The sequence below is a fragment of the Mastigoproctus giganteus genome, chromosome 8 (genome assembly GCF_048544385.1).
Source record: "Mastigoproctus giganteus isolate SK-2022 chromosome 8, ASM4854438v1, whole genome shotgun sequence".
Classification (NCBI taxonomy): Eukaryota; Metazoa; Arthropoda; class Arachnida; order Uropygi; family Thelyphonidae; genus Mastigoproctus; species Mastigoproctus giganteus.
The window spans coordinates 26,603,690-26,615,965 of NC_143582.1; the positions used below are offsets into that span (position 1 = coordinate 26,603,690).

At 36.5% G+C, this 12,276-nt stretch overlaps 1 protein-coding gene across 2 annotated transcripts in view; it reads right to left on the reverse strand.

Annotated features, from left to right (window-relative positions):
• The window catches only part of obe (activating signal cointegrator 1 complex subunit obelus), a 402,671-nt gene that overhangs the window by 21,764 nt on the left and 368,631 nt on the right, over nucleotides 1-12,276 (reverse strand). For both annotated transcript variants that reach the window (XM_090379766.1, XM_090379764.1), the window contains exon 37: nucleotides 855-963. In XM_090379766.1, the coding sequence (XP_090235892.1) occupies nucleotides 855-963 (109 nt within the window). The remainder of the gene's footprint in view (nucleotides 1-854; nucleotides 964-12,276) is intronic.

Consider the following 12,276-nt stretch of genomic DNA (forward strand, 5'->3'; position numbering starts at 1 on the left):
TCTGTGAACTTTACATTAATCTGCGATTACTGTTACCCATATGCAGTACCTTGCATTTGCCAATTTTAAACTTCAGCTGCCATTTCACAGCCCATCTGCTTAATTTTTATAGACTTGAACACTCTTAAGACTACACTTGGAGTAGTCAAGTATGGATATCACACAAAAAAAAAGAAAAAAAAAAAAGAAAAAAAAAAAAAGACACTGAGCTTCTTGAAAGAGTCCAGAAATGGGCAACATTCTTGGTGAGATTGGCAATAGGGCATCCATATAAGGAAAGATTTCTAATATGTGGGAGAGGATTATATAATGAGCCATATATTTTTTATATATTTCTTAGGAAATACAAATTGTTGGAATGCTGGAAGAAGAGTTTATTTTTAAGATCATAGATATTATATCCACACAACTTGCCACAGGATCATATTAGATTAATGAATACTTTTGTCAGTATTCCATTTATAAAACATGCAATAAGACTAGCAAAAACCTAGCTCATATTTTTTAATTATATTTATTGTTTTCAATATTACTTTTAGCTTTTCAAGGCCAGAGTATTAAGTAACTAGTTTCATTTGGCACAGAGCAAGCTTGTCCTTATATATATCAGTTTAACTTTGAAGGTTAAGCAGAGTATCTCATAAATAATGTATACTCAATGAAGTGTGGGCTTCAAAATTCATATTAGTGCAGAACATTAGTACAGAAAATTAATTTCTAAGCTCAAGCAAGCAATTATCAATAAAAACTCTTTAATAATAATATTTGCATTTCAGCCTTTAAATGTGAAATTAATTTAACACAATATAGCTAAATGCAATTATTGTCAGAGCAATTTAAATATTCTAACTTACAAAAAGGTTGAACAAGCACAGGCAGAGAATTTGCAACAGCTTTCTCCTCACCAGTTTTGATGAATATAGATACATTGATCAAAGGCAAATGGGTAATTGTCTGAAAGATCTATAAAGAATAAAAAAAAATAAAATAAAATATATTATCTCAGGGATTATATAAGAAGTGTAAGCATGATATTCTAAAATCAGGTATAGGTTATCTAGTTGGTATAAATAAAATTAATAACTGAGACCATGTGTATTTTACTTTATACCCCGAGGTTCTGCCCATGTTCATTTCACTTGCTGAATTTTGTATTTGGTAGGGGTTGGGCAAATAATACAGTAAACCCCCGCTATTCGTGGTATCTGTATTCGTGATCGCCGATTTAATATAAAATGAAACCTAAAAAAATTTGAATTTTAAAGCGGCGTGAATATTTTCCGCCATAAAAAAACATGGGCGTGGCTAGAATTATCTTTCCCGTTCAAAACAGCGTTGAGTGGGTGGGAGGAGAGGGGTGACAAAATCGCGAGTGTGGATGTTTCTCGCTAATCCTTGTTCAGTATGTGTTATGCGCTTGTCATGGAATTGAATAAATTTATCAATTTATAAATTGATATGCTTACAAAAATGATAAATCTACCGTTTTGCAGTGTAAAACAGGCTTTTTCGAGTGTGTTAACGAAAGAAAGTGACTTTATTGTGGAAAAATTCTTTTCTAACTCCTACAAAAATATGGCTACGAATAACAAGGGAAATGTGAAAAGATCAAAGAAGGTGGTGATGACATTAGCGAATAAAATTGAGTTATTAGACAAAATTTCTAATGGTGAAAGTGTCTCTTCAGTGGCAAAACATTATAAAATCAATGAGTCAATGGTACGATCAATCAAAAAATCGAAAGAAAAAATCCGCCGTAGTGTCAGTGAAAACGCGCTAATTGCTTCAAAAATTTGCTCTGTAACTCATGATGTTAAATTAGAAAAAATGGAAAAACCTTTAAATCTGTGGATAGAAGACCGAACTCAAAATAAAATTCCATTAAGTTCACTCATCATTCGTGAAAAGGCAAAACTCCTTTATCAACACTTTAGCGAAACTGGTGATAGCACTAGCGGGATAAGTTTTTTTGCTAGCAAAGGCGCTGGTTTGAAAGATTTGTTTGAAATTTCTAATAAATATTACATTTAATATTAAATTGTTTCTTATTTTCATTTCGATGCCATATACTTGCATTTCACTATGTACATATTCATAATATGAAGGTACATATAATACATACATAGACAAAATTTTAGACTAGTTTTTCTTATATATTTCATACTTTGGAAAGGAACCCCTTTATTACTATGGGAGCCATAATTCAGTATTCGTGTTTTCGTTATTCGCGACATTTCTCAGGAACATAACCCGCGCGAATAGCGGGGGTTTACTGTAATCAAAAGATAAATTTAATAAGTAAAAAGATACCTTTTTACTTATTTAGATAGTATGAATCAGAGCTGTAATACTCAATATGTTCTACGTTGATAATAATATTAGTAAATTAATAAGAGGAGTGTACCTCAATATAGTACGTGGAACACTTCCGTATGATACCCTCCAGAAATTAAAACGGAAAAAACGAAAAAATCGACAACTTACCGGTACATTAAAGTAAAATATAAATAATTAAATAATTAAAGTAAAATATAAATAATTAAATAATCAATTTAACACAATTCAAAATCAATTCAAAACAATTAAAATTCAAATTAACGCAATTAAAACAATCTAACGAAAATATTCAAAACGATTTTCCTTCCTGAAGCAGACAATGCTTTTCGACCGACTGTTGTGATCACAGGAATGAAAATCATACGGAAGTGTTCCACGTACTATATTGAGGTACACTCCTCTTATTAATTTACTAATACTTTTTACTTATTAAAAAAAAAAAAAAAAAAAAAAAGATGTATCCATAGGGTAGGATATAGATTAATATACATTAATCTATTTCTTACCCTATGGATACATTTTTTTTTTTTTTTTAATGAAAACCCCAAACAGAGAGGTATTAGAACCTATAGTACTTAGAACCATGCTTGGGTTGGAGGTTGAGAAGATGAAAGAAGATATTTGTTCACATTAGACTTGAACTTCTGTAGACTGTAATTTTCAGAAAATACGTAGGAAGGAAGGTTGTTCCAGAAAATGGCAGTTGAATGAATAAACAAGGAAGATGAAAAAATGGTCCTGTGAGTTTGAAGTTGGACAGTAAATGGATGTTTAAATGGCTGACGGCGGCACGTGTTTGGATTGTTTTGAAAGAGAGAATGGGAATTATAGAAGCCAATTCAGAAGAACAGTGCCCATGAAAGTATCTGTTGAAAGGCATGCAGCAGAAACAGTACATTTATGACAAAGCGAGTGGAGAGAGACTGTTAGAGAGTAGTCATTATTTAACCTAACTGCCCTCTTCTGAATGGAATCTAGAAGCCTGAGAGAGATTTTGATTGCACCGCCCCAGATTTGGGAACAATATTCCACGGTAAGGCGGATTTGTGATTTGTACAAAGTGAACAGCTCTGTAACACCGAGAACGAAAGAGAAAAAGTTTTTTAGATGCAGAGGAAGTAATATTTGTAATGTGCTTGTGCCAAGAGAGAGAGAGATTAGAAGTCAGGGCAATCCCCAAAAGAGATATATCATTTTGCCTAGAAATTGGAGTGTCACCAAAGATAAGCATATGAGCAGAAGAATCCTTTTTGCGAGATATAAGACAAGACTGAGTTTTAGAAGGATTGAAATAAACTAAGTTGTTTTTGTTCCACTGGAGAATTACCTGGAGATCAGCATTTAAGGAATTGGTAGTGAATATTCGAGAAGTTGAAGTTGATTGAGCAGGGCAAGGTTTCTCAAAATGTACAGTGGAATGTAATGTGCTATCACTGGCAAAACTATGGAGAGGATTTCCAGTCAATGGAAGAAGGTCATTAATATACAAGAGGAAAAGGGTGGGGAAAAGAACTGAACCTTCAGGAATACCGGCATTAGGGTAGAACTTAGAAGACAGAGAGCCATCTACCATCATCCTCAGTGAGCGATCAGAGAGAAAACTGGATATCCAATTACAAAAAACAGTTGGCAAACCATAAGATGGAAGTTTGTTTAGAAGACGTTTATGCCAAACACGATCAAAAGTCTTTGAAATGCCAAGAACAACTGTTTGTGTTTCACAGAACTTTTCCAGTGAATTTGTCCAAAATTGGGTAACATAAGTCAGAATATCACCAGTGGATAAACAATGACGGAATCCATACTGGCGATCATTGATCAGACGGAAGGTTTCTAGGTAGTTTAACGGTTGGCGGTTAATTGATTTCTCCATTACTTTAGAAAGAGTAGAAGTAATTGCAATGGGACAATAATTGGATGGGAGGGATTTGTCACCCTTTTTAGGAACTGGCTGGATATGAGCAAATTTCCAAGCAGAAGGAAAAACACCTTTGGAATAAGAAAGTGAAAAAAGGTGGCAAAGGACAGGAGTAAGTTCAGGAGTGTAGGTTTTAAGAACAAGTGGAGAAATACCATTAGGACCTGGAGCTTTCTTAGCATCAAGATTCGTCAAAATCCATCTCATCAAGCATTTTGGGAATGGTGGGAGGTGTTTTACCAAGATCATTAATACATGAGTTAGAAAAAAAATGGGATGCTAGCAGGTCAGCTTTATCCTTGGCTGAAGTGAAACAGAACCATTTGGTAACTCTCTAGGAGGCTTCTGGATCAGCTAATGTATAATCTTGCTACCTCTACTCTGCCAGATAATAACTGGAGGGAGTCCGAGTAATATGTATGTCGGGAGCATTGTCGAGGTCACGTTATGTCAAGGATCTGGGTATATTTTTACCACGTGTAAGCCATATCCAAAAATTTCATTACTTCATACAGCATGTCCCACCCACTCTTTCTAACTATTGATTACATACACCATGAATGTCAAACTAATAGAGCAAGCTTATCTGTGAAAAGATCTAAACCTCTCAGACACTTCCTAATTCATTTCACAAATATACGTTGTCTCAATTCTAATCTCAACGATGTCGATTTCCACTTGCAGTCTGCCAAACCCCATGTACTTTTTCTGACAGAATCTCAGTTATCGGTTGATTCAACTACTGCTCATCTCAGATGGCCAAATTATTCGTTGTATGATTCCTTTCGCTTCAAAGCTGGTACTTGTGCATATGTCCGTTCTTATATTCCCTGTCAGAGACTTGGCAATTTGGAATCTCCTCTCTTTGATCTTCTCTGGCTCAAAATCTCTCTACCTCATTGTGTCAAATTCATCTGTTGTCTCTACCATTTTCCCAACTCCACACTAATCACTTGGAGCTCTTTGACTTCCTCTCTTTGCAACTTGACTTTCTCCAGTCCAACTTTCCTAACAGTGAGGTAATTTTCCTTGGTGATTTTAATGTTCACAACTCCAGCTGGCTTCCGTTTTCTAGTCATACCGACCCAGCAGGTCGAGATGCTGAGGCTTTTGCAATTACTAATGACCTAGCACAGATTGTTCATTTATCTACAAGAATACCGGACAATCCTAATCATACAGCCAATACGCTTGATCTTTTTCTCACAACAACTCTTCTAAGTACACTGTCGAAGTGAGAGGTCCTTTAGGCACTTCAGATCACAACTTGGTGATTGTCTCTTCTCCAATGGAACCTTTATCTCATGGCTATTCCCAACCTCATGTTGTTTGGCATTACAAGAATGCAAAATGGGATAACCTGCGAGACTTCTTTTCTTATTTTCCTTGGTCAGATTACTGTTTCAAAACTTCTGATGTTAACGTTTGCTCAGATCGTGTCAGTGAAATTATTCTTGCAGGAATGGAATCCTTTATCCCATACTCCACTTTAAAATCTCGTCCTTTATCTAAACCTTTGTTTTCCAATAAATGTGCTAAGGCTGTTCAAGAGAAGAATGTTGCATATCGTAATTTGCTTTTTTCTAATTCTTCAGTTTCATTTTCTGCCTACACCAAAGCTCGCAACAATTGTAAAGCAGTTATTAATCAGTCCAAACTAGAGTTTGAACAGGCTAAGAGTAGAAAACTTGCTTCTTGCCCTAATTTATACGGAGCATTCTGGTCTCTTGCCAAAGCTATTGGCCGCAACTTTTGCCCATCTTTGCTCCCACCTCTGTACAAACCAGATGGTTCTGTTGTCACTTCAGCCAAGGATAAAGCTGACCTGCTAGCATCCCATTTTTCTTCCAGCTCATGTATTAATGATCTTGGTAAAACACCTCCCACCATTCCCAACATGCTCCATTCAATGCCTCCTGTGGTCTTCCGTCAAAAGGATATCAGAAGGATTTCGATGAATCTTGATGCTAAGAAAGCTCCAGGTCCTGATGGTATTTCTCCACTTGTTCTCAAAACCTGTGCTCCTGAACTTACTCCTATTCTTTGCCGCCTTTTTTCACTTTCTTATTCCAAAGGTGTTTTTCCTTCTGCTTGGAAATTTGCTCAGATCCAGCCAGTTCCTAAAAAAAGGGTGACAAATCCCTCCCATCCAATTATCGTCCCATTGCAATTACTTCTACTCTTTCTAAAGTAATGGAGAAATCAATTAACCGCCAACTCTTAAACTACCTAGAAACCTTCCGTCTGATCAATGATCGCCAGTATGGATTTCGTCAGTGTTGATCCACTGGTGATATTCTGACTTATGTTACCCATTTATGGACTAATTCAATAGAAAGGTTCGGTGAAACACAAGTAGTTGCTCTTGACATCTCAAAGGCTTTTGATCATGTTTGGCATAAAGGTCTTCTAAACAAGCTTCCATCTTATGGTTTGCCAACTGTTTTTAGTAATTGGTTATCCAGTTTTCTCTCTGAACGCTCACTGAGGGTGATGGTAGATGGCTCTCTGTCTTCTAACTTCTCCACTAATGCCGGTGTTCACCAAGGTTCAGTTCTTTCCCCCACCCTTTTCCTCTTGTATATTAATGACCTTCTTCAATTGACTGGAAATCCTATCCATAGTTTTGCCGATGATAGCACATCGCATTCCACTTTCCATTTTGAGAAACCTTGTCCTGCTCAATCAGCTTCAACTTCTTGAAAATCTGCTACCAATTCCTTAAATGCCGATCTTCAGGTAATTCTCCAGTGGGGAAGAGAAAACTTAGTTGATTTCAACCCTTCTAAAACTAAGTCTTCTCTTATATCTCGCAAAAAGGATTCTTCTGCTCCTATGCTTATCTTTAGTGACACTCCGATTTCTAGGCAGAATGATACATCTCTTTTGGGGATCACCCTAACTTCTAATCTCTCTTGGCACAAGCACATTACAAATATTGCTTCCTCTGCATCTAAAAAACTTGGTTTTCTCTTTCGCTCTCGGCGTTACTTTTCTTCCAAACAGCTGCTCACTCTGTATAAATTGCAAATCCCCCCTGCCATGGAATATTGTTTCCACATCTGGGGTGGTGCCCCCAAAACCTCTCTCAGGATTCTTGATTCCATTCAGAAGAGGGCAGTTATGTTAATTAATGATTCATCTCTAACAGAATCTCTCCACTCGCTTTCTCATAGACGTACTGTTTCTGCTGCATGCCTCTTCTACAGATACTTCCATGGGCACTGTTCTTTTGAATTGGCTTCTATAATAGCGCTCTCTCTTTCAAAACAGTCCGAACACATGCCGCCACAAGCCAACATCCATATACTGTCCAACTTCAAACCCACAGAACCAACTTTTCATCTTCCTCATTTATTCATTCAACTGCCGTTTTCTGGAACAACCTTCCTTCATACGTATTTCCTGAAAATTACAATCTACAGAAGTTCAAGTCCAATGTCAACAAATAACTTCTTTCGTCTTCTCAACCTCCAACCCAAGCACGGTACTAAGTACTATAGGCTCTAATACCTCTCATGTTTGGGGTTCACATAAAAAAAAAAAAAAAAAAAAAAGAGGTGGGAGTAGAGAATGGCAAAAGTTGTGGCCAATAGCTTTGTCAAGTGACCAGAATGCTCAGCTACCATTAAGGTAGCTGAGTTTTCTACTCTTAGCCTGTTCAAAATCTAGTTTGGACTGATTAATAACTGCTTTACAATTGTTGTGAGCTTTGGTGTAGGTAGATAATGAAACTGAAGAAGTAGAAACAAGCCAATTACGATATGCAACATTCTTCTCCTGAACGGCCTTAGCACATTTATTGGAAAACCAAGGTTTAGATAAAGGACGAGATTTTAAAGTGGAATGTGGGATAAAGGATTCCGTTCCTACAAGAATAATTTCACTGACACAATCTGAGCAAACGTTGACATCAGAAGTTTTGAAACAGTAGTCCGAGAAAGGAAAAGAGAAAAGAAATCTTGCAGGTTATTCTATTTTGCATTCTTGTAATGCCAAACAACACGAGGTTGGGAATAGCTATAAGATAAAGGCTTCATTGGAGAAGAGACAATCACTATGTTGTGACCTTAGGTGCCTAACGGACCACTCGCTTCGACCATGTACTTAGAAGGGTTGTTTGTGAGAAAAAGATCAAGCATGTTGGCTTTATGGTTAGGATTGTCCGGTATTCTTGTAGGTAAATGAACAATCGGTGCAAGGTCATTAGTAATTGCAAAAGCCTCAGCATATCGACCAGCTGGGTTGGTGTGACTAGAATATGGAAGCCAGCTGGAGTTGTGAACATTAAAATCACCAAGGAAAATTACCTCTGTTAGGAAAGTTGGACTGGAGAAAGTGAAGTTGGAAAGAGAGGAAGTCAAAGAGCTCCAAGTGATTAGTGGAGTTGGGAGAATGGTAGACACAACAAATGAATCTGACACAATGAGGTAGAGAGATTTTAAGGCAGAGAAGATCGAAAAGTGGAGATTCCAAATTACCAAGTCTCTGACAGGGAATATAGGAATGGACATATGCACAAGTACCAACTTTGAGGCGAAAGGAATTATACAGTGAATAATTGGGGCAACTGAGATGAGCAGTAGTTGAATCAACCGATAACTGAGATTCTGTCAGAAAAAGTACATGGGGTTTGGCAGACCACAAGTGCAAATGGACATCATTGAGATTACAATTGTGACCACGTATATTTGTGAAATTAACTAGGAAGTGTTTGGGAGGTTTAGATCTTTTTGCAGATAAGCTTACTCTATTAGTTTAACAATTCGTGGTGTATTCAATAGTAAGAAAAAGTGTTTGGGGGGGATGCTGTGTGAAGTAATGAAATTTTTGGATATGGGGTATACACGATAAGAATATACCCAGATCTTTGAAATAACGTAACCTCGACAATGCCCCCTGCATACACACTACTCAGACTCCCTCCAGTCACTATCTGGCAGAGTAGAGGTAGCAAGATTATACATTAGCTGATCCGGAAGCCTCCTAAAGTGTTACTAATAGGTTCAGTCCTGTGTACTAACTAGTGGCCGGCCTGCGAACACAGTTTTATAGCTGTATCCTTGAAATAATTTAAGGAAGATTGGATCTCGCCACGATGTCCATTATAATCTCAAAAGTCATCAATCATACTGCATGATGAAAAAGATGGGGAAGGGTTGACCGGAACTTAGCTCTGGAGACTAAACATGGGTTCCACCACTTCAAGCCTCCAATAAGCAAGGTGGTGGTATTGCACTGGTGGATGAGAGTCATCTACCACCTAGTATTGCCTGGTAACACAGAGGGGGCGGCATTCCTCCATGCGGTGTGGGCACCACACCTCAACCCCTGCTTACGTTGGTTCACACCTGGGTGGTGACCCACAGTGTGCTTGCGTATGGGGGTTATACCCAGGATTACTAACATTCCCACCATCATGAAGGTGCAAGCAGAGGATTTGGCTGCCGCAGACCATCCGGACTTAGCCGAAATTGGGTCAACTTGATTTGAGTGTCACCTGAATATCAGTTACATCAGTGTTTTAGACTCCCAGGTAGCAAGTACAGCTTGTCTGGCATATATGGCATGTCTGTGACAACCTCAAGGACCATTGGGCAAGGAATAGAAATACATTGAGTAAGAAATAGATTATTTGTAATTTGGAATCTTATTTGTAATATTGCAAATAGTATTTGATCTCCATGAAAATACTTTTAAATTATTATACTTTTAAACTAAATTTGGATGCTGGCCATAATTCTATACTGAGACAGACTCATATACAGCTGAACCTGCCCAAATATTGGCTTGTTCTGATCTATGTGAAGGTCAAAGCAACTGAATATTTGCCCCTGACATTTGTTGACTGTTACAGCAAGATGCTAACTATATGGGAAACTGTTTCTGGATGAAAACAAAAGGTAAATCATGGTCATCCTTCATTTTCAACATTACAGTGAGATGGCAATGTTATGTTACTGTTTCTCATTAGTTAAGACCAGTGTTTTTTTGTAAAAAAATAGGTGACGGTACTGATTCTTTGCTATCAGGGAAAAATTGAAAATTAAAAGGATATGAAAAGTATTCTAAATTATTTTTTTTCCTGATATTGTTACTTTAGTAGTAATGTTTTTAGAATAAGAACAACAAATTAAGTTTATTAACAAACTTAATTAAGTTTGTTTAACAAACACAGTTTATTAAACATAAATTTATTATTCTTGTATATAAAAAAATAAGTAAAATGTGAGTAAAATAAGTAAAAAATAATAACATAAGTAAAAATAATTTCATAATAAAGTTTTTGTAGAATATTCCAAATTTTCATTAAGGTCTCATCAGACACCCTATGCTGACTTCTTTTCTTCCTCTTTATGTGTCAGTTGCTGAATGACGTTTCCGAAGCAGCTATGAATCGACATATTTTGCTGGATCGAAGCAGGTTAGCGGTGGCCTACAGTTTTAAGAAACAGTAGTGAAGAAACTGTTGTTGTCATCAACGAAGCACTGGTTGGGCTGGCGATCAGATTCATTTGATCCCCGAATTGCATTTAACTGTAACCTAATTGACAATTTTCTAACTGCACCAAATGCCAACAATTCATGTTTAGAAGAATTAATACCTTCGTTGTCCTCGTTTTTCTTCTCTCGTCATCGGTATCGTCACTAGTTCTTAAATTTGAATTAATTTTTTTTTTTTTTTTTTTTTGAAACTGTCGGTGTCATTTGGATATTCAGGTACTGTGACCATGTAAACAGAGATAGAGAAAATTTATTGAAAAATGTGGATAACGCACTTCCGCAAAACAACAGATGATTATTTGTCGGGGTAAAAGAAAATCACTTTTCTAATTCTTGAACGGGGTGCTTACAGTTGATTCACAGAAGTGTCCAACCTATACGGCCCATGAGAAAAGTGAACTAAAACAGAATTTTAAATTTTGTTAATTATCAAAAAAATTTTCTCATTAAATGTTTCGTTCAGTAAATGTAAGTGTGTATTGTACTTAATAAAAGTTTTGAATATTTTCAATTTTACTTTTACATGCAACCAGATATGGAAAATGTAACGCACTAAAGAAATCTAACTTTGAATTTTTTTGAATATAGCCACTGTACGGGAAAAGGTTGGACACCACTGCAATAGAAGCTGTGTCAGAGCCCATTGGGAATACACCTTGAACTGCTCACTTTGACCAGCACAACTTCTCCGTATGTGGGACAGGTGGTCGGATAGGTTTTACCAGGTACCACTAAGTTGTAGAATGGTAATCCCTTTAGCTCTCTTAATTCGTGCAGCAGCACTAATTGCCTAAATTGCTTGAAGGCCAGAAATGTGAACAGTGCATACCGAGTTAATTCTCTCCTAATCCATTTGCTATTTTATTCGCTCAACGTAAACTATTTTAAATGTAACTTCCAAGGGGAATTCAAAATAATTCACTATAAAAGGACTTCATTAAACAGGGGTCCGACTGAGTAATTTAGAATTATAAAAATGGTTATACTGTCTTATGTAGTAAATATCTTAACAATAGATAGTTAAAAATGAAAATTTAGTTAAATAATTTTAAGCTTATTTGAACAGTAGGTAAAAAAATTTATGGAATATTACAAATTTCAAAGTGCATTGCATCCAAATGTCACATGTCACCCCCAGGGTCCTGAGCTGGATATCATCATTCTTCTCTTTCTTGGTGATTCCCTTTTCTCTCTCTCTCTCTCAGGGGTAATTCAGAAATTTTTTTTTTCTTGGCTGGTGCAGCAAAAGCCTCAGGCTCCCTTGCACCATATGGATAATAATAATAATAAAGGTGCCGGTATGCCATACCATTGCATACAGTCCCAAAAAAAGCACTGGTTAAGAGTAAACAATAATTAGACTAATTGCTACTTTGTTGATTTTCCAAATGATCAACTTGATACCATTACAGACTGTATTATTAATACAGATATTTCATAGCAACATTCAATGGAATTTTCAATTTATCTTTTAATTATTATTCAATTGCTGTACTGAATATAAAATTTTCCATAAA